The sequence below is a fragment of the Indicator indicator genome, chromosome Z, assembly GCF_027791375.1.
Source record: "Indicator indicator isolate 239-I01 chromosome Z, UM_Iind_1.1, whole genome shotgun sequence".
Taxonomy (NCBI): Eukaryota; Metazoa; Chordata; class Aves; order Piciformes; family Indicatoridae; genus Indicator; species Indicator indicator.
In genome coordinates, this window is record NC_072053.1 from 63,592,310 (window position 1) to 63,615,552 (window position 23,243).

General features: G+C 43.4%; 1 protein-coding gene across 1 annotated transcript in view; it reads right to left on the reverse strand.

Annotated features, from left to right (window-relative positions):
* The window catches only part of TRABD2A (TraB domain containing 2A), a 75,214-nt gene that overhangs the window by 4,748 nt on the left and 47,223 nt on the right, over window positions 1–23,243 (reverse strand). Inside the window, exons 3-6 of the mRNA XM_054397606.1 lie at window positions 20,015–20,161; window positions 17,829–18,003; window positions 4,745–4,835; window positions 4,593–4,595 (exon numbers count right to left, since the gene is read on the reverse strand). Coding sequence (XP_054253581.1) covers window positions 4,593–4,595; window positions 4,745–4,835; window positions 17,829–18,003; window positions 20,015–20,161 — 416 coding nt within the window. The remainder of the gene's footprint in view (window positions 1–4,592; window positions 4,596–4,744; window positions 4,836–17,828; window positions 18,004–20,014; window positions 20,162–23,243) is intronic.

Genomic DNA, 23,243 nt, shown 5'->3' on the forward strand with positions numbered 1-23,243 from the left:
CACTGTGCAGAAGCAAGCTTCAATCAGTGAAACTTCTCCAGAAGTTTCCTTTCTGTCTTGCAATGCCATCAAAAAAAAAAAAAAAAAAAAAGAGGTGCAGAAGGAGATGTGTTGGTGTGGTTGCAGTTTTCAAGCTAGCCCATCACTATGGGCAAATTACTGATAGAGAATAAAGAATTAAATTATCAAGTGGAACATGAGGGAAAGGGTAGATGGCAAATTAAGAGAATTTCAGCTAATTTCCTGCAAGAAAAATCACAGACTGATCATGTGATGAACTTTATGTGATAGAGACTGGTGCAGAGCACCTGCTATCAATCTCTTTCAAAATTCTCCTAACTGTCACTTTATCACTTCTGAAGTGTCACAGTCCCTTTTATTCTTCTCCACAATATCTTCATATCACCCACTTAGCCATACAAAGTGATCCTTCCCCCAGTTGCCTCCAATGATCTGATTTGATCTTTCTGAAAGTCTCCTGCCAGCCTTACTGCCAGCAGCCTCCCCTACCAAACTCATGACTATAACTTGCTGGAGCTCAGCACAGCTATAGGCAGAGCCAGGAGGACCTCCATTCTACATGGCCAGCTATTTTTCTGATACCTGCAGCCTCAAGAACACTATTAACAACAAGCACATAACACATAATGTCCTCTGCAACACTTCCTGCAGGTAATTCTTCCAGGAACCAATTAAAACTACCACTGGAAAAGGCACATTTGCAAAAGCACATCCTTCCTCCCCAAGGCCAGCTCCCTCCACCATTACAGCAGCTAAGAGAGGAGTCAGGAAGCACTTCAATTACAGCTGTGATTATGTGATGAATATTTATACATACATGTATATATATATATGCATTCTATAATCAAGAAACACAGTTAAGGCTCAAAATTAGATGGTAAGAGTTTGATTGAACTTGTGGCACTATCTATACACTGTCCTTTGTGCTGCTGTGTGGTTGGAGCACCTCTTTTGCCTTCCTCACTTTGGTGACAACATGAACAAGGAGCTCTCCTGCCTCCATGCTCCACCACAGGCATTCATCTCTTACATCCTGTAGATAGGAAGGACACCTCAGGCAGTCCTGTCTGCAGGTGAAATGTTTAACTGCACCCAGTAGTTTTCCTGTTACAAGAACATCTCATGTCTTTTTGTGTTCCTACACAAAGATATCCACAGGGTACTTCAGAAGAGACTTTCTGTTTAGTCAGAACACAGGAAGCAGAAGAGTGTGCTGCTACTGCACAATGCCATGTTGCATGAAAGGTAGACAACCGCAGACTTCTTCATTCTCTTGATCTAGAACCAGTCAGACCCATCTAACAGTAAAACAACTATTTGAATGCTCTGTCTCAGTTCAACCACTTGCCAGTTTTTTCAACCTGACTATGTACACCACTGCTATCTAGGACACTGTTCCACATATGCATGGGCTGGACACATTGACACAGCCTGCCCTATCTGACATACTCTTGGAATAGGTTTTTCCCTCATCTCAAATGCTCTTCTCCTTCAGAACTCACATTTTTCTTGAATTTGTTTCATACTGTCAAATCTATTCCCAAGTCACTTTAACACCTTTTGCCAAACATAACACTAAAGTGCCGTCTTCTTTAGCTTCACTTAGCTTTAAAATCAAGACTCAAGGAAAGATGCTCCGTCCAGTGGTCCTAATGAAAAGTTAGAGGTGCAAACAATGCCAAACTGAGGGCTTTCAAAAGCCCTCAAAGTGCCATTGGCTGGCCAGTGAATTCCATAATGTGGCCAGAGAACTGGGTGCCAAGCTGCCCTGACTATCACTGGTGCTGCCCTATCACTGATGCTGCCCTGACTATCACTGATGCTGACCTTCTTGTTGGCTGAAAATGTAGCCTTCCTTTCCACAGTTTGTCTGCCTTTGATTTCCTTACACTTACACCTTTAGAGAGCACTACTGGAATTTTTTGTACTCTCAAATACATATTAAGGTCTCTTTCTTTAACCTTTACGAAGAGGTTATGACCAGTTTTAGGAATATGTATGCCAAGCATGATCTAGGGGAAAGGACAAAACAACGAAACCACAAAAATTTCAGTGCAAACAGGTTTTTTACTATACTTGTAAACACTGACACACAGGATGACTTTAGTGTTACAGGATCATTAAGCTTTGTGGGGAAGCCTTCTCCATGACAGACTACCTGTCTGAGAGAATTACTGAGACTGGAAAAGACCTCTAAGAGGATCATGTCCAATCATTAGCCTGACAAGTCCCTGATTAAACAACATCCCTAAGCACTACATCTACACCTTCGGGGATGGGGACTTGTGTCAGTGTGAGCTGAAATTCCCCCCCCCCCACCGACAATAACCAGGCTAGCCCAGTCTGGAAGCAAATGAAAGCTGTATTTACAAAGCAGAATCTACAATCTATGATGAAATGCAATGAATATGTACAAATATACAAAATTCACAACATTTACAAATATATACAATCAACAGAAAATCACAACCGATCTCCCTTTGCTTCCCCCCAAAGGGGACCCTTCCCAAAGGGGCCTCCCTCTCCCAGGAGCTTCCCCCCAGACCCCCCTGGGACAGAAAGCAGAGTTAGCTAGAGCAGAAAGTTAACTTAGCTGCCAAGGTCAGTGTGTTATCTTCAACCAGAAGAGAAGAAGAAGAAACAGCAGCCAGAAAGCCCAGCAACTGCCCCCACTGCCGAACGCAGAATGTGCAGAATGCCCACTTTGTTTTGGGTAATAGCTCTTAAACATTTCTATCAATCCAATGGAAGTGTTCAGAACAATCAGTATTTTGCTTTCTTACACCCAATAGTGACTTATTTACACTCTTTCACTTTCTCTGTTCTGAACTTTGCAAGGAAAAATTAAAAAGACAGTTTCAAACCATCACAGGACTCCACAACTGTGCTGGACAAAGCTGTTGCAATGCCTGATAACCTTTTCCATAAAGAAATTCATCCTAATATCCAATATAAACTTCCCTTGGTGCAACTTGTGGCCATTTGCTCTCATTCCGTCATGTTACTCAGTTGAACAGATGGAACCCCACCTCTCTATAGGGAGTGATAAGGTCTTGCCTTAACCTCCTTTTCTTCAGACCAAACAAGACCAGTTCCCTCAGCTGCTCCTCATAAGACTTGTTCTCTAGCCTCCTCACCACCTTTGTTGCCCTTCTTTGCACATACTCTAGTACTTCAACGTCCTTCTTGTAGTGAGGGGCCCAAAACTGTACACACTATTCGAGATACTGTATTCAGGGGTAAAACCACTTCCTTGGTCCTACTGGCCACACTATTCCTGATACAGGCCAGGTTGCCATTGGCCTTCTTGGCCACTAGGGCACACTGTTGGCTCATATTCACCTGGCTTCTGATCAACATCCCCAGGTCCCTCCCTGCTAAGCAGCTTTCTAAACGCTCTTTGTCATGCCTGTAGTGCTGTCAAGGGTTGTTATTTCCGAAGTACAGAACCTGGAATCTTGCCTTATTGCAACATTCAATAAGTCTTGCAATGTTGCCTTATTGAAAGACATACGACTGGTCTTGGCCCATTGAGCCAGCCTGCCTGGATCTCTCGGTAGAGCCTCTCTACTCTCAAGTAAATTAACACTTCCACCCAGCTTGCTGTTGTCTGCAAACTTACTAAGAAAAAGAGTGCAAAGAGAAAGGTGAAGCAACCAGAGTATGAGAAATACATCTGTCATTACTTTGTACCACATCTGCGAAGCCCATGGCAAAGATCAAGACTCTGCACTGTGTCCCCTGCACAAAAGGTAACCATCCTGCCTGAAACACCCACCCCAGAAATATTAGGGGAGGAGGAACAGATATGTAAACATTGAGGGACAATATCCCTGGCACAGAGCATAAAACAGTACCATAATTTGATTCAGAGCCTTTTTCCTGCCTGTGGTTTTTTAGCAGTGACTAAGGAAGAGTGGAGATATCTGAGAGACGTAAGACCCCATTTTTGGCAGGAGTCTGGAGAAGGGGGAGACAAGACTGTAGACTCTAAGCTGGTGGCACAAAGTGCAAAAAGAGGTGAGCCAAGAACACATGTAACTCTTGGCAGCATGTGGAGGAGGAGATTATTTGGCATTCTGCAGTTACTGAAATCATGGAGATGGATAAAGGCACCATGTGAGAGACAAAAAGAGGTAGTGAGAGTATATCCTGATGGACAGCTGCAAGATGAACCAGAACAGCAAGTACCTCAGCTTAAAAATGCCAAAGAGAGAAGGGAACATGAAATCAATCAGTCATGGAGACAGCTCGCAAAGAGGTTGCATGGAATCCGAGTAGTCAGATTCCAGGCTGAGATAAAGAGAAAGAATCAAAAATAGAAGTGTAAGAGAAGAGTGTTAAAAGACAAGGAAGTCAAACACTTAAAGGGAGGAAGGAGGAGCCTGAAAGCCCATGTGGTATAAGGTAGCATCCAGACCTGACGAATCCAGATTGTGTGTTTTGGCTGGCATTTTAAAGACTTAGCAGGGAAGGAATATATTTATTTTATTTTAAAAACCCAAAACAAAAGACAAGCAAACAACAAATTTTCAAACAAAATCAAATCAAATAAAATCTTGTTTCCAAACCGGCTGATGGAAGACAAAAGCAAACATCTGGGAAGGGCAGAGGGAGCCTAGCTCACTGTTAGATGTATTTCCAGCTGCCCCTACCTCTTCATGATTGTTTACAAACCCATCCTCCCAATGGGGCTGCTCTGCTAGATAAAAGCATGCATTACTTGTTGATGGCTTGTCCAGCTGGAGTGTGTTCTACCTCGTACCCTTCTCTCCTCAAAACATCAATCACTGTGTTGTTGCCCATGAAGTGACCTGCAGTTAAGAGAAAAATGACATGGCTATTCAATGAGCACAAGCAAAGAAAGAGAAGAACAACAAAGTCCTTCCTTATGACAGGAGGTGTGCCACAACTCAGAGCAGGCAGTGCTTTATCACTCCCCATCAGCATGCACCAGAAACACAGGATCTCTAATGAATGATTACTGAGCTTTCCCAAGGTCACTTCAGTTACCACATTCTGCTTTTCTATAATGCAGATGTGATTGAAATTGCTGTGGTCTCACAGGCTGTTGCATTATTAGGCCACTGTGAATTTCTTGGGGCAATGAGACTTGAAGCCATGAAACACCTGTTCAGGAGCAGTACCAAATCTACAGCTGGCAGTGATGCAGTGCAGGTCAGAATCTGGTGCAGTGTGTACATCATTTTAGCGTCGTCTGGCTTCATAAAGGCACTATCTGAGGTGTCAATCAACACAATTTTGTAATGATTAAGAATCATCCAACTGCACAGAACAGAAAATAGCTTTAAAAGCCAGTGACTTAAATCGACCCCTTTAATTCCTTCAGTATTAGCCACCAGGGATAGAAACTCTACTTCAGTGATGCTGACAAATGTTTCAGAAGGACTCCAGTAACTGTGCCCTAATTCTGTGATTTACGCCTTCATTCTATTTTCAGATAGAATGTGGTGGCCAGTTAGCCTGCAATTTGGCATCAAATTGAATAAATGAGTATTTAAGTCATGCAGGAGTTTTTCCTGAAGGACTGTACACTCTGTACGCTGACATCATCACTTTAACACCTCATTAGATAAGGTTGTTGAGAAGCAACAGAGGCCTTGCACAGTCCCTCACAGATCTAGCCTTCTTGAAAATACTTTTCATTCAACAGCCTGCATTAACTAAAATTAGGCTTGAGCAAATGACTTACTAGAGCGCTCCCTTGCTTCTGCAATATATGCATTATTCAAATGGATAACTTCAGAAAAACTGTTTTCTGGTAATATTCTTCATAAATACATGACAATAAAACAACCAGAATGATTCTAGTTGTCAGGGAAAACAAGAAGATAGAAAGGGAATGCAACAACAATGGGATTAACAGGGGACTAAACCCAAGAGATTTATGATTTTTCACTGCAAAATGGATTCACTGAATTGAAGAACAAATTCAGTTTCTCTTATCACAACAGCAAAGGTCTCATGAACTACTATCTTAAGGCATGACAGTTGGATGGTATCATTTGAACACAGATACTTATCAAGATGAAATTTTCTCCTGGAGGCTAAGAACACAAACAGATCTATAGGTCAAATGAAACTTCTTCGTCAAACACTGCAGTGCAACCCCATTGGTACCATATTTTCTCACCTAGTCATTAGACTTTTGCCTTCAGAAAAACTACAGCTGATGTGCCATTACATGGAGAAAACCTAATACTGCTGCTATCTGTTGCTTGCCACTAGTTCAGCCTCAGGTGTAGTTAAATGAGAATTTCATGTCAGCAAAAAGACCAGATGCAGCAGTGTCCTGGTTTAAGGCCAGACAGATCCTCTCTTGCTCCGAGAGGGACAAAAGAATGACACTCACACGAACGGATTGAAGAGTGATGGAAAGTTTAAATGGAAAAGCAATTGGGGAAACTACAAAAAAACTACAAAGCATAGTGGCAAAGAGTCCCAAAGCATACAAGAGTCCCTTACACAAAACACAAAGGCCTCCCAACATTTCCCTCCTCCCTACATGAGGGTCTACTCAAACCTCCCAGGGCTCTTTCTTCCCCCCTCCCACTGCTAGGCTAATCTCAGGCTGGACAGGTCTGAGACTGCCCCCCCCCATCCTTTCTCCTCCTGGTATTAGGCCCAGACAGACCTAAGAGGCCTTAAGATACTCCCCCACCGTTACCCAATAGAGAGTATCTCCCACGGGGGCAGAGAGAGAAGAAAGAGACTTTGCAGATGGATTTATAGGGGGCAGGATTTATGGGTAGAAATACGCCATTTCCTGTGTCCACCTTATTGCGTTGGCCATTCGGACACCAGAGGTGTAGCTTATGTGGCAGTAACAGAAGGCACCCAGCCTGAACTGCCACAAGCAGGGAACAGGAATTGCTGTAATTAAACATTATAACTGAATAAAATTAGTCACTTGAAGGACAGCATAGAAGGTGCTGACTTAGTTCCCATCTCTCACCTTTAACACAGAGAGGTATGTGTAGAGGCAAAGGGCAAGGTGATTTGCTCCTCTGCCCCTGATTCCAGGCAGCAGAAAGGGGGCACTTCCAAAGGATGACTCACCTCTTGTGAGAGTGAGGTAGGACAACTTAAGACTACTAGAGAAGTGCATTTCTGTTGATGAAGATAGTGCAGTGGACACAGCAAGTTGAGACAAGATATCCATCTCATGCAGGCAATGCTAGAGGAGCTGAATCCCATCCTCAGCAGCGAGATGCAGTGATGAGTCTCTGAACTCATCGTTTCCTAATCCAAGTCCAAGGGACACGGCATGAAGGCAGCAATCTATAGCAGTAAGTAATCTTCCTTGCACCAATTTAAAGAGCTCAGTCTCATGTATTTCAAGAGTGAGCCATTAAATAGCTGCTCACATCGCACCATCATACTTTATCTGTAAAAGAGCTTGTACAAAATTGCAGGAGACTTCCTGATCTAGTGTGAGGTGTCCCTGCCCATGGCAGGGGGTTGGAACTAGATGATCCCTGTGGTCCTTTCCAACCCTGACTGATTCTATTATTCTATATGGTTTGACACCACTGGCAGCATCAAACATCCCAAGCTAAGCGCTCTTGAAAAAACTGTAGCTGGTGCTCAGAAATCCAGGTGCAAATGTCGTGACTGCCACATGTGAGAATGGTTGTATTTTTTAAGTACATGTTGGGATGCAGAACATGGAAGTATTTTAACTCCGTTAAGTAAAATTATAACATTTTTTAAAATAAAATATTTAATGTGATTTAAAGAGGAAAGTTGGTGATGTGATGAGCTAAGTGACAGATGAATTTATCTTAGATGCATGCTTTCTATACACACTGCTCAAGAGGAAGACATTGCATTCAAGTATGAGCACTGTGCTCCCAGATGAGGTGAGCCTGCACTTCACTTCTCCCAGAACCAGAGAAAGTCCTGTGCAGCTACAGTAGATAATCCAAACAACACATAGAAAATAGGGGTCACTGATAAAGTAACTGGGGTTCCTGATTTGCCACCCAGGGTGAAACAGTTTTTCAAACACAAAATATGGCCCACTAAATCCAGTAAAATCTTCTTGTCTCTAACAGTATTTCCAAGTCATGAAAAACTCAGGTACCAGAACACAAACCTAAGGCCTGAGAGCATGGTACTCTTACAGATTTAATGGTGCCAGAAGAAGGAAATGACAAAAATTCAAGGGGACTGGGGCAGCCCTAGAGGTACTGAAAGTCAGCTTAGATTTCCCCAGTTCATATTAAGTGCAGGAGAAGAAGGATTACAATAAGTAGTAGTAGTAGTAGTAGTAGTAGTAGTAGTAGCAATAGTAGTAGCAGTAGTAATACAGTAAGCACAAGCATTACAATACTTAAGCAATTAGCAAGTAGCCCTCCCTTGCCCTTCAATCTTTTTTATAGTGAAGACTTCCCAACATACTCCTTCCTATGATTACCTGTAAGAAGAAATATTAATGAAATATTACTCCATGAACATGGAACTTGAGGTTTTTACTCCGTGGAGGTCAAACCCATTATTTCCTTAAAATCTCTTTTTAATATAAAATCTGGTGGGCAGGACTGTGGAACATTGGTATTCTTTATGTTCAAAAAAGTATTTTCACTAGACATGGAGAAACTTGAAGAAAGTGTCTCAAAACTGCATTCACTCAGGAGTATATAAAGCATAACCTTCCATTCCTTTAAAAGTTGTATGTTTTGCTAATTAACTCACATATATTGAATTACTGAGATTAATTTTCAACATTTGTTTGTAACAGAATCATGTAAATATGAAACCCATCTCAAAAAATTATGATGAAGGCTTGCCCAACATGGAAAAAACTGCACAGTATGATTGAAAAGAGCAATCTGAAGTTATAATTCCCATGACCAAGACAAAAGCATTTTTCTTGTGAAAGACAACAAGATGAGGTTCTGTCAAAAACTAGGTCTCTTAAATGTATGACCTGAGTATTTTCAGTTCCAGGGATTCCAATTTTTACATTTAGGCAAAGTCATATGTCCTGATAACTACAAAAACTGAAGTTAGAAACAGGTTTTGACTGGTTATAAAGCCAGACTTACATCAAAGTTAACATAAGGGAAAAGTTTACTACCCTGTATTGCTTACTTTGTAAAAGCTGAGTTTAAAAAAAACAGTTTCTGTTCAGGCAGATTTAGCTATTGGAGTTGCATCTGCACTGGAATTTACTGAGAGTTTTTCCCTGTTGAAGAACTCTGTTCATTAGGTAAGAAGACTCACACAGATGACTATGGTAGCACCCAGCCCTGTGTTACCAGTAAGGGAAGGAAATAACAGTGCTATGTCTGAGCTGCAGAATTCACAGCTATCTCTGCTGCTGGACCTCCTCCCATTCCATAGCACTGCTTCCTTTTGTGGGGGGGGCGGAAGGTAAAAAAAAGTATTAAGGACTTGAAATCCTACTAGCTTAATATACACTACAAGATGAAAATTTTCCTACAGTAGTTTCCCAATAAAAGTAGCAATGGGTAAATCCCAGCACTGATACTAAGCTAATAGTCACCAGACTGTCAGCAGTCTAAGCAGAAATAGCACAGAAATAGAAATAGGCTGATTTTGAAAGTTGCACTAATACATTGGAACAGAGATTTCTGCTCTAATGCTGAAATGCAAAGGTTTCCTGATTTCAACTGCCAGAGATGCCAGGAGGAGTGTCCTTCACGTGAACCTTGGGACTTTGGATGTGGGTCCTGCCTCCACACAACATTATCTAACCCCTTGAGGGTTTGTTCTAATAAACTCTCTCATTAGCATTCTGAAGACTCAAAAAGACTACTAAGGAAAACAACCTCAAAAGTGATGGGTTTTATCTGGCATTCTCTGATTACAGAGAGACTCTTCAGAGACTCAGCCTTTCTTCCCACTGAAGCAGCTAAAATGATGCTGCTTTCCAGGGACAGAAGCGGAAGCGGGAAATCAGCAAACCCTTTGTGCCCAGGCAGAAGTGCAGTAGCCCCAAAAGACTCATGTAATCTGTTCCATCACTACTTTATCTTCTTGCACTCCCCCACAATCCCCCAATTTTTGTCCTCTTCCAGGATCTGGCTGAAGTTTTTCATGAACTTCCTCATTATACATTTTGAATCCTTTGTATAAGACATGCATAAAATTATGTTTCCTGTGCACATTCACATCTCCAGTCCCAAATGGGTGGCAGGTTCAAAGTTTCCATGATGGGTTCTGAATTCCTCCTGAGCAACTTTGGCAGATTTTTGTTCAGTTTGGTTTTACAGGTATAAACATCCACACAAGATGGACATAGACATCCTCGGCTTAGTGATGTTGATTATTTTTACAAACACTGGTGACAGGTCCTTTCTCTATTCTTTTCCAGGGATAGTAAATCTTATTCCTCTTGCATAATTTCCTATCAAAAAATACCAGGTGGAACAGCAAATTTTAAGAAGTAACAGCAAACGCGTCTACATGGAAACGCCACTATCTAATACACTGTTCAGGACAGAGTCTCACCTGGGAAACTTAGTTTCCCCTGGAAGTTTATGACATGAGGGGGAAAAAAAAGGACACCAGACATGGCTGTGTGTGCACTTAGCACCTGACACAGAACTGACCAATCCCTCACATCCAAAGACCCTCATCAAAACCTAGGGTAGTTGGACAAAGACATTCTAGGACTTAATGGACTTCAGTAAACTCACTTTGGAGAACTCTCAGTGGCTGTTCCTTCGTTCTCTCATCCAGCTGGCTAATAGGATAGGTTGCACACTTAGACAGAGTCTCTTACATTTCTACAATGATGTCCAAACCATTCTGTGTGATTTTGGATCACACATCAAACATTCAGGAACCAATTTTAGTTTAAGGAGTATTAGTTGACTCAGCTGCTCAGGAAAGACCTGGAGCTGTATTGATAATTTGGATATTCATTCATCCATCTACTCATGATAATTCTTTTATTAATGGGAGGGATGGCAGAGGGAAGACTAGGAAGAAAACAGCTAGTCCATGGATGTTTGAATCCATACAGCCTGAGAAATGCCAAATTAACACATTAATTATTCCTTTAGTAAATAAAAGAAATGGTAGCTGAAGTTTTCACCATCATCCTTGTTTTCTTAGTGTTAATGGTGGGTTGCTAACATCTCCTATACTTTAAAGTCTCCTTCAGGAGCAGCAAAGAAAAAAGAGCTCTGACAGAAAAAGGAATTTTCTAGTGTTTACAAGATTAAGAAGACCAACTTCTGAAGTTGTCGCATCAGTCAGCATCTCTCACTGATGTCAGTCATTTCATCCACAGGGACACAGGGCATCTTGGATCCCTCTGTATTTCTTATTCATGAGCTGGCTCTTCTGGGGTTTCTCAGCTGTTCAAAGAGGCAGGAAAGACTGGAGGGAAGTAAACTTTCGTTCCCAGAAAATCTGGCTTCACCTGAGGCCTTCTCTGTCATAATAAAGTCAGGATCTCAAGCCAATAAGTATGCTTCCTCCTACATAAAAAAAGCCACCACTTCTCTTTTCTTTTTTTCTTTTTTTTTTTTTCTTTTTGCCTTTCTTATTATTTAGCCCCCTTCAGCAGGAACCACAAGTAAGCCTGGAGTATAAGTGAGCATGCATAAGAAAAGTCCATCTAATAAGGAATGCTTCTACTGATACTTCAGCAGTAAAATGTTGACTAGATGAATGTTATCTCAGTGCTGAAGGGTTCAGGAGACAACATGACAAAGCACATGGAAGAGACCAATGTGCTCAGTGCCATTGCCACTTTCTTTATTGGTAAAACCAGCCCTCAGGAATCACACACTCCTGTAACTAGAGAGAAAGTTCAGAACAAAGAAAATTCACCCTGAGTGAAGAGTCAGGTTATGGAACATAATAAGACAAGAAACAACAGGTACAGGCTTGAACATAGAAGGTTTCACCTCAACATGAGGAGAAACTTCTTTACAGTGAGGGTGTTGGAGCACTGGAACAGGCTGCCCAGAGAGGTTGTGGAGTCTCCTTCTCTGGAGACTTTTAAAACCTGCCTGGATGCATTCCTGTGCAGACTACCCTAAGTGATGCTGCTTTGGCAGAGAGGTTGGACCCAATGATCTCTTGAGGTCCCTTACAACCTCTAAAGTACTGTGATACTCTGAAGTTGTGATAGGATACACCTAAAGAAACTGTGGAATCCTGTTAATAACACTGCAAGGACACTCGATTATCCCATGATGTTCAAAAAAGACAAGTGTAGATTGCTGCACCTCAGGAGAAATAACATCAAGCAACTGATGCAGGTTAGGGGTCATCCTGCTGGAAAGCAGCTCCAAAGAGAAAGACCTTGGAGTCCTAGTGGACAGTAAGTTATCTATGGGACAGCAATGTGCCCTTGTGGTCAAGAAGCCAAATGGAATCCTGGGGTGCACTAGTAAAAGTATTAGTATTGGGGTGTATTAGTAAAAGCAGGTCCAGGGAGGTTCTCCTCCCCCCTTTACTCTGCCCTGATGAGACCACACCTGGAATACTCTATCCATTTTTGGGCTTCCCACTTCAAGAAAGATAGGGATCTGCTGGAGAGAGTCCAACAAAGAGGTAGGAGGATGATTCACAGGCTTGACACCTCTCCTATGAGGAAACACTGAGAGAACTGGGACTGTTTAGTCTGGAGAAGAGAAGGTTGAGAGGGGATCTTGTTCACGTCAACAAATGTCTGAGGAGTCGGTGTCAAGAGGAAGGGAAGAGGCTCTTTTCAGTGGCACCTGGTAGCAGGACAAGGAATAATGGATATAAGCTAGAAGACAGGAAGTTCCACCTCACCAAGAGGAGAAATTTCATTATTGTGAGGGTGACAGAGCACTGGAACAGACTGCCCAGAGAGGTTGTGGAGTGTCCTTCTTTGGAGGCTTCCAAAGCCAACCTGGACATGTTCCAGAATGGCCTGCTGTAGGTGATCCTGCTTTGGCAAGCCGATTGGACCTGATGATCTCTGGAGGTCACAGAATCATAGAATGGTCTGGGATGGAAGGGACCTCCAAAGGTCATCTAGTCTGACCTCCCCTCAGTCAGCAGGGATATCCTCAACTAGACCAGGCTGCTTAGGGCCTTGTCGAGCCTCACCTTGAATATCTCCAAGGAAGGGGCCCCAACCACCTCCCTGGGCAACCTGTTTCAGTGTTCCACCGTTCCACCCCCCTCACAGGAAAGAACTTGTTCCTGATATCCAATCTAAATCTGCCCTTCTCTAGTTTGAAGCCATTGCCCCTCGTCCTATCACTACAGGTCTTTGTAAACAGTCTCTCTCCATCCTTCTTGTAGGCTCCCTTCAGGTACTGGAAGGCTGCTATTAGGTCTCCCTGGAGCTTCCTCCAGGGTGAACAACCCCAGCTCCCTCAGCAAGTCTGTATAGCAGAGGTGCTCCTTCCCCCTGATCATTTTTGTGGCCCTCCTCTGGACCCACTCCATCAGGTCCATCTCCTTCCTATATTGAGGGCTCCAGACATGGACACAGTACTCCAGGTGACACCAGTACACCAGTGCAGAGCAAAGTGGCAGAATCGCCTCTGGCAGAATCACCTCTCTGGATCTGCTGGCCACATATCTTATGATGCAGCCCAGGATGTGATTTGCCTTCTGTGCTGCAAGCACACACTGCCTGCTCATGTCCAGCTTCCTATCCACCAGCACTCCCAAATCTTTTTCCTCAGGACTCATCCCCCAGTCTGTATTGATAGCAAGGATTGTTCTGGCCCAGGTGCAGAACTCTGCACTTGCTCTTGTTGAACCTTACAAGCTTCACCTGGACCCGCCTCTCCAACTTGTCCAGGTCCCTCTGGATGACATCCTGTCCCTCTGGTGTATTGGCAACACCACACAGATTGGTGTCATCTGTAAACTTGCTGATGGTGCATTCAATCTCACTGTTGATGACACTGATAAAAATATTAAACAGTACAGGTCCCAGTACAGACCCCTGAGGGACACCACTTGTCACTGCTCTCTATCTGGACTTCAAGCCATTGAGCACCACCCTCTGGATGGGACCATCCAGCCAATTCCTTATCCACTGAACATACAATACAGTAATGAAAAAAGTTGGAAAAAAGGCAAGCATTGTTGTGTTAAATATTAAATGAAAGAGATCATTCGAATACTAAATTGCTTAGAGACTTAATTAAAGCCTTACAGGCATCAGAAGACCTGCCTGGCTAAGTAGACAGAGTAGAACTCAGAAAGAAAAGAAAAGTCTACTGGCTATGGAAGGAGGGGCAGGCAACTCAGGAAGAATACAAGGCTCTTGCAAGGATATACGGGGAGAAAATGAGAAAGGCTGGAGTTAGAACTCAATCTGGCCTGTGTCATTAAAGACAATAAAAAAAGCTTTTATAACTGTGTTAACAGTAAAAGAAGAGCTAGGGAGAACCTCCACCAATGTAGGAGGGAACCTGGTGACCAAAGACAAGGAAAAGGCTGAGCTGCTGAGTGGCTACTTTGCCTCAATATTTGTCAGTGACACCAGTTGCTCCATGACAGCTCAGCCCCTGGAGCTGCAAGACAAGGATGGAGAGCAGAAAGCAGCCTCTGCAATGCAGGAGGAAATGATCAATGACCTGTTGTGCCACTTAGATATGCACAAGTCTATGGGATGCACCCAAGGGTACTTAAGGAGCTAGCAGATGTGATCACCAAGCCACTCACCATTATCTGTCAACAGTCCAGGCTAACCAGGAAGGTGCCATTCAACTGGAGGCTAGTAAATGTGATGCCTATCTACAAGAAGGGCCAGAAGGATGATCCAGGGAACTACAGGCATGGCAGTTTGACCCCAGAGCCAGGAAAGGTTATGGAGCAGGTCATCCTGAGTGCCATCACATGGCACTTACAAGACAACCAGATCATCACACCCAGTCAGCACGGGTTTATGAAAGGCAGGTCCTGCCTGACCTGATCTTTGACAATCAGATGATCTGCATAGTGGATGAAGGAAGCGCCATGGACATTATCTACCCAGACTTCAGTAAAGCCTTTGACACTGTCTCCCACAGCATTCTCCTTCAGAAACTTATAGCACAAGGCTTGGATAAGTGCACTCTGCACTGGATAAAAAACTGTCTGGAGGGCCAGGCCCAAAGAGTGCTGGTGAATGGAGTTAAATCTGGCTGGTGTCTGGTCACAATCTGTGTCTCCCAGGGTTCAGTACTGGGGCCTGTTCTCTTTAATACCTTTGTTAATGATCTGGATGAGGGCATTCAGTGCACCCTCAGTAAATTTGCAGATGACACCAAGTTAGGCGGCTGTGTCAATCTGCTAGAGGGCAGGGAAGCTTTGCAGTGGGATCTAGACAGGTTAGACTGATAGACCAAAGTTAATTGTATGAAATTCAACAATGCCAAGCACCAGGCCTGCACTTGGACCACAATAACTGTATTGTAAGCTACAGACTTGGGGATGTGTGGTTGGAAAGCTGTGACTTGGAGAGGGACCTGGCAGTACTGGTTGACAGTTGACTGAAGATGAGTCAGCAGTGTGCCCAGGTGGCCAAGAAAACCAATGGCATCCTGACTTGTACTGGAAACACTGTGGCTGGCAGGAACAGGGAGGTGGTCATCCCTCTGTACTGGTGAGGCCACATCTTGAGTACTATGTTCAGTTCTGGGCCCCTCACTACAGGAAGGACATTGAGGTGCTGGAGTGTGTCCAGAGAAGAAGAACAATGCTTGTGAAGGGCCTGGAGCACATGGCCCATAAGGAGTAGTTGAGGGAGCTGGGGTCATTCAGTCTGGAAAAGAGGATGCTGAGGGGAGACATGATCACTCTCTGTAACTACCTGAAAGGAAGTTGGAGTGAGGAGGGGGCCAGCCTCTTCTCCTTGGTGGTAAGCAACAGGACTAGAAAAATGGTACCAAGCTGCACTAGGGTGGGTTTAGGTGGGATATTAGGAGATATTTCTTAACTGAAGGGTTATCAAACATTGGAATGGTCTGCCCAGACCAGTGGTGGAGTCACCATCCCTGGGGTGTTCAAGTGGTATGCAGACCTGGCATTTAGGAATATGGTTTAGTGTTGACCCTTCAGTGCTGGGTTGAGGGTTGGACAGGATGATCTTTGAGGTCTCTTCCAATTGTATATATTCTGTGACTTTGTCCCAGTTCTATAGCCCTTCTTTTTCTCTTCTTCTACAGCTCATTCTAACCCGCCTTGTGCAAGCACTTTCCTGGAACGCTTTTTCAGTAATTAACAACAATATAATATGCAAACAATGCTCAAAACTGAACACATGACATTTGTCTACCTTTGCTGCTTGCTGGATAAATAAAATCTTTTGCATAATTATTGTCACGTACAGCAATCTGGATAAGCAAAAGCCTAAATTAGCTTTCTGGAAAACAAAAAGACTGCAAACGCATTTGTAATGCGGATTCAAAAAAACCTCAGAGCTCTGTAGAAATGGATATGCTTTCTGTATTGTATCTTGTAATGTTACTTCTCATTTAGATAATTAATATGAAATAAATAAAAGAAATCCTCATGCAGTCAAACAATGGCTAAAAGTGGGAGGTGACACTGTTGAGCAGAACTTCTGAAGAGCAGATGAGACAGAGGCTGAACTGGCATCAAAGCCAGAGTATAATTAGAGACAATTTCAAAGTCAATCCAGAGTCCTTAGATATGATCAGAAACCTGCCTGGATTCCAAAATATGATGGAAAAGCACAAGAAGAGCGTGCCCAGTGCTTGGAGATCAACTGATGCAAGTGGCACTCAGGGCTGACTTATGTGTTGGTCAGGAACATCAGTTTAGCAGGGACGAGTGCAATCAGAGCATCACCAATGGGACCTTGTCTTAGCTTATGACAGAAATGACCAGAATCTACATAACCTCTGTCCATTATAACAGGGGGTTGAACAGAGCACTGTTACTGCAGGAAGACAGAATGTTACAATCTGCACACGTGCCTGAACACATATGATCAGCCACCTTTCACTACCTGACACTAAATTTAAGTTCTTACCCTTTCCCAAGGTCCATACTGTTTGTGGTGGTGGGAATGCACTACTTCTCTGGGAATTACCACCAGTTCTCACTTATTCCCTTCCCTGGATCTAAAACAAAGGATGGGAGTCATGGCAAACCAATCTTGTCCCAGTCTGAAGTATGAATGTTAACCTCACTGAGTTGAATTTGCTTCTGGGTGTGCCTAATAAATACATGCTGGCTACCAAGAGACAGAGTATTTTCCCCAGTTGAGCCTCAAGCTCTGATGCAAAATAGTGGCAGACACGATTTCATTGTGGTTGTGGAAGCACAGTGAAAGAGGTGAGGAGATGCAGCAGAAAAATCAAGGTGAAAAGCATGCCTTATCTCTCCTCCTTACAGTTATTGGACCCCTTAGATTCACACAATTTGGCATGTTATTCTTTTGGATGTCTGCTTGAAAGGTTAATTCAAGCACAGGTGCAACTTTTTGCTTGCTACCTTTCAGCTCAGCTCTCTATTTCTTCTACCTTGCTTCCTGGTCAGACCATAAACACAAACAGAGCTTTTCTTCTTGTGGTGCACCATAGATGGTTCGGTAACTTTGGCTATTCACATAAAAAGTAAGTCTGTAAGTAACTAACATTGCAGTCAATGCACACACTGTAAGCTCTTTGCATCCTGCAACAATTTCCTACACTGAAAAAGTTTCCTTCTTAGGGTACAACTGTCAGGGCAGAGCTGCATTCTTTGTTCATCGTGGTAAAATTACTGACACCGCTTTAAACTGAGGCAAGCACTTGTAAAAAGCTTCTAATAGACACAGGAAAAATGTGTTCAGGTTGAAAGGCACCTCAGTCACATACCAGCTCCAAATGCAAAGAAGAAACTCTTGTCTGGATACTCTTCCAGCAGGTCCTTCACCCTCCTGCCCATTCGCTCATTTCGCTTGTAGATGAGCTCCTGGCGGAAGTAGCTGTCTATCTCTTGGGCAGTAACCAGTTCATGGGCCAGAAGTGTAGTATTAATGAAATTTGGGACCTAAGGCAGGAAAAAAAAAGGTCTTCATGAAAGGGGAATTTATTTCATGGGCAGCCATTATGGACAGGACATCTTGCTTCATCACTGAATGTGGGACCTTCAATCAAAAAAATTGATCAGAAAACTTCTAATAAAGCATAGTGCTTCATTTTTCTCAACATGTAGTGCCACAAGCCAGCCAGATTATTTTTTTTTAATGTAAAGTCAACAAATAATTTCAATATGCCAAACAATAGATTCTAGATCCTAGTAGCTTGGCTAAAGAAAATATCTTTAGCTACACGCCTCTTCCTTACATTGCCATAGCTATGACATAACTACACTCTTCTGCAAGAGTTTGACTGGTATCAAAGCCCTCAGGACAACTGTGCAGTTTGAACTAATTAACAAAACCATCCACAAGCATCCCAAAAGAAAGAGGACTAGATTTTGTCATGGAAGGAAATTATTACTATGTCCAGCTCCCTTGTCCTCAAGGTACGTTTTCAAATACTACCTTCCACCCATGAGGACCCCAAGGGCAGCTGTGGCTGCACAATGCTCTGACCTCTTGTTAGTCGAGACAAATACCAGGCTGGAGTTGCAGCCATCCTGGGTTCTTGGCAAGTAGCATTGGGCATTGCAGCTACAGGGACTGGAGAGCCTTCAAGTGGTCGCTTTGTGGGAGCATAGCCACTAAGCCAGATGCTTTCCCTTGCAAGGCTCAACAGTTGAAGAAGTTTTGAAGCCACTCAGAGACTATCACCAACTGTATCCAAAGGGTTCTTAGACCACAGTGGGACATTGCCAGGCAAGCACAGGAGTCAAACAGAATTTATGGAGAAGCTCTGAGGTGCTTATAACCAGAAGCTGATAATGTTGCAGACTACTCAGCTGCACTGTACCCTGCAGTAGAGCCCGACATGTAAGTAAAGGGCAGTTGCTCCCTGGGTGATGTGCGTGCTTTGGCAAAAGCTGTTCTCTCCAAGGACCTCAGCAGACTAACAATGCAGTATCTGTATGCTCTTACAGTGCTGGCCTCTTTTGAGAAGCCCTTGAAGATGAAGTGCACTGTGTAATAGCTAAGCAGTGTTAACAACCAGGTCACCTGCAGGCTAGAGTGGGTGCAGGACAGGAAGGTAACAACATGTACACAAAGGTCAGTACCAGAGAAGCAAGGGTTAGTATGACAGTATTTGGAAACACCCTGCAGCACTGCACCAAAAGGCCATAGGAAAATGCTCATTCAGCAGGGAAATCCCAGGTATCAACACACCCATTTGTTCAGTACAGTAAAGCTACAGCCTAGGTTCTCACTGATGTACCACATTGCCTGGCACAGATGAAAAAAGAGAGGCCTGACACCTCAGTCTGTGGGTAGCTATCTAACAGCACAAACAGGTTCCTGATGGGCATTTTCTCCATGTTTAAGGATCAGAACATTGCATTCCACTCTTCTGCTTAGGAAACCATTTCCATAAACCTAGACTCTGAGGGCTCAGAAGATTTTCTTTTCCTTAATATTTGCCTAAATCTACCTTTTCTTTGTTTCAGTCCATTTCTCTTCCTTGGGCCTTGCCCACAGTACACAGTCATACCAAGAGTGAACGTAAAAAGCTTGAAACTTGCCCAGCCTCACACAGGCATCCAAGTCACAAGTGCATTTCACAGTGCTGTTGTTGCTATTGCACAAAAGAGCCCGCTGCTGCTTTCTGCTCATGATAAATTAGCTCATACCTAAGATAGTGCAATTCTGCAGGAAAATAAAGGATTAACTCATACATCTTTGACACTAAAGCAAATATGGTATTTATGAAAAGGCTGTCAGGTGCACCTTTGCTGCTTGTGTGCATCAAGACAGGGCTGAGGAGGTGCAGATTCTTGGGACAAGAAGCGCAGGAAAGCAGCCAGCAGCATGTCCTTGGCCCTCACCTGCAAAGACTCTGCCTGAGGAGAGACAAGCATGGGTGAGACAGAGGTTAGCGCTATGGGGATACGTACATAGTGCAAGGGCTACAGTGGCAAGACTCACTTGAGAAGTATCATGGTTGAAGATGATGGAGCTCAGGTTCCCACAGCTGTAATGCTTGATAAGGTCTTCTGCCGTATAGGGGATCTGGAAACTGCCTGCTCGTAGGCTCTCCTGCTGCAAGAGAGTCTGATTCAAAGCAAAGACCACCTGAGGGAGGGGGAGAGGGAGGAAAAGACAGAGTTCCCAGTGAGTTCTCATCTTGCCCCTTGAGAAGTACATAGACATACAGCCACCTGCTAAGGGTTCTCTGAAGCTGCTCTAGCTCCAAGTACACCAGTCCACATGTCATCAACCCGTGCTTCTGCCAGGTCTGCCTCAGGTTCCATGGGCTGGTTCATAGGGAACTGATTCACCACACATAACTTAGGAGGTTTTGTCCATGAAATGAATAATACAGGAGACAGAAAGGTGCAAACTTAAATAGGGCAAATCTTGTTGTCCTAAGCAGCAGTTTGCCTGACCACTATGGAGTCCTAGGGCCTGACTGGTTTCTAGCTCCACAGCTCCTCAGCCACCTTCTTAAATTAAGCATGGCTTCTCCTTGTTTGCCCCTTCTTTCTCATCCACATTTCTATTCTCAGTGAACCTCTTCCGTGACACAAAAGAGAGAAGGATCAGCAGAGGACACTCCAAGTGTTGCACACCTCCATCACACTATGGCTCTTCCAGGGTGCTGGCTTCAGTGCCTGGCCAGAGAGCTGCTGCTCCAGCTGCTTCTCACCCGGGGGAATGTACACTGCATGAGGATGACTGCCACTTAAAAGACACAAAAGAGCAGTTTGTCTCTGGAACCAAAACAGATGCCCTCTCTACCTCTGCCTCACTGCTTCAGATGCTGCAGCAGGCAGCCACAGAGCCCTGGAAAGGCAGGGAGCCAAGAAAGGACTTGGGTTAGAAACTTCCCAGGCAAAGCATGGAATGACAATGGGCACACTAGTGGACTGTGGAGCTGGCTACTTGTCCACACAGACAGCAGCTCTCCATCAGCATATAAGAAGAAAAACACTGCCATGCTTCATGAACACAACACTTACTCAAGCTACTGCTGGTTTGGACACCAAGACTAGACAAACGTAACAAACTTTCCTACCGCCTACTGGCTTTCTCTTCTTCTTTTTATTTTTTTAAAGTTTATTATTATTATTATTATTTATTTCTAAAGGAAGTAAGTGAGGGATATTGCTGAAGTCTTGAAAACATTTCAAAAGTTAGTCTTTGGAGGGCTATTTTTCAAACTGTTGTGACTCTGCAGCCAGATGAGGGCTGTATGTAATTAATTCATCTTGGATATTTGCTTCAAACACAAAGGCATAATTTAAAACAATTTTTTTTTCTTTACACAATTGGTTTGATTCTAGCATAATTTAGAAATATAAAGGAGGTCAAACGTTACAGATCTTTTTTTCCACTTACAGAAGCACATGATTCAGACTTGCAGCTAAAATTTTCTGAAGTTTAGGTAACTTGGGACAATAAAGCAGTACATAAACAAATAAAGCACTAGGCATGCTGAAACATTCATAGCTGCATGTAGAGATGAAACTGCATACAGAGATGTGTTTCACAATTTATTTTTATAAGACACTGTTTCTCGAATTCAGTCATCTCCTAATTAACCCATTTGTTATCCCGAAGAAGAAGAAGAGTGCTTTTACACTCTGGAACTGAAGGTATCACTAAACCATTGAACTCACACGTGATTAAGCACACTTTTAATGATTATGTGAACCAAATCTTGGGACTACAGGACAGGTGTGGGAACAAACAGGTGCAATTTGCCTTCCCCTAACACAACGATCCATTTTCTACAGAAAGTTGCAGTTCCCACCAACCTTGAAATCACACTGTCCCCGCTACACCTACAGCTGCCCATCTGGATCCAAACCCCTGTATATTTAACCAAATATGAAAACATATAATTTAGCATCAGTTCTGAAGGGGCATTCATGAATAGTAACATTCACTCCCATCTTATGTTTTGAAGAAAGGGCAGGATTCACTTTTTTTGGTATAAACTGCACTTGATTAAAAGAATATCTGCAGGTCAACACTCAAGAAAGTTACATCACACTAACCAATAGCTACCTTGCGTCAGACCTCTGTTTAATTTGGAGGTAAATTAAACAAAACCAAGTAAAAACACTATATGTCTGAACAAAAGTGTGCATTACACTCCGAAGCCATTGATTTCCATTTGATTGTCTTCACTCACCACACAGAGAAGGCCTAATGGTTATTAATGACCAGGCGAGAATCACTGAGAGACAAGCCAAATCTATGCTGAAAATGAGGGATTTCTACAGCCAGGACTGCTAGGCCATGCCAGGAAATTCTAGTATGTACAACTGGTCCAGACAAAAACACATCCATGGGAACAGCTTCTTTTTTAAGTTATTTCACTACCACAGTGGCATCCACTTGATCAATTTACCATTGAAGTGATATGGCCCTTTCCAGACTCTGCAGCCTCTGAAACAATGACTAGACAGTTTCTGTCCACAGAGTTGGAATAAAACCTGTGACAGTCTCCTAACCTGCTCAGGGAGCTGGGTCTCAAATATAGAGCAAGCACATCAAAAAGGTTTTCCAATCTTTACTCTTTGATTTTCACCTGAACACGAACCAGCAGAGGGTAACCAGCTTCTGTACAGAAAACAGCAGCTGGTGGGGCAAGACATGAGAACAAAGCAAGTATTTGTCTGTCTACTGTACTTCCACAGCCTGCACTCCTGCTGTCACTTGTTCTGCATGCTGTCCTTCCCTCAATGCACATTGCTTCCCTCTTTGCTCTGCAGTGTGCTGTAGGTGAAACATATGCAGTCTCTCCTCATAACAGACCTGGCCACCACTGCAGCAGACAGGTTGAGCCACAAGAGCATCCTCTTTTCCTCATGCCCTCATGAAACTCACATGCAGTGAACTTCCAACAGTTAAATCTGTCTCAGGAGTATGGTCTAAAACTGCAATGTCTACCTGCTGTAGAGGCAACCCACCTTGCCTCCCTCCATACCTCTGACCTTACCACTGACATGACACAATGCCATCCTGCTGAGGCAGATTTGGCAGCTCTCCAATATCTGGTAAGAATACATCTTTCTGGTGTGGACGTGGGAGAATTTACATTGAACACATTAAGAAAACTCATGATGGCAGCAGTTCAAGGGCATGCCTTCCCAGCTGGGAAAGCACAAAAGACCTTTTGCAATGATGTGGTTCATGCTTCACTTCA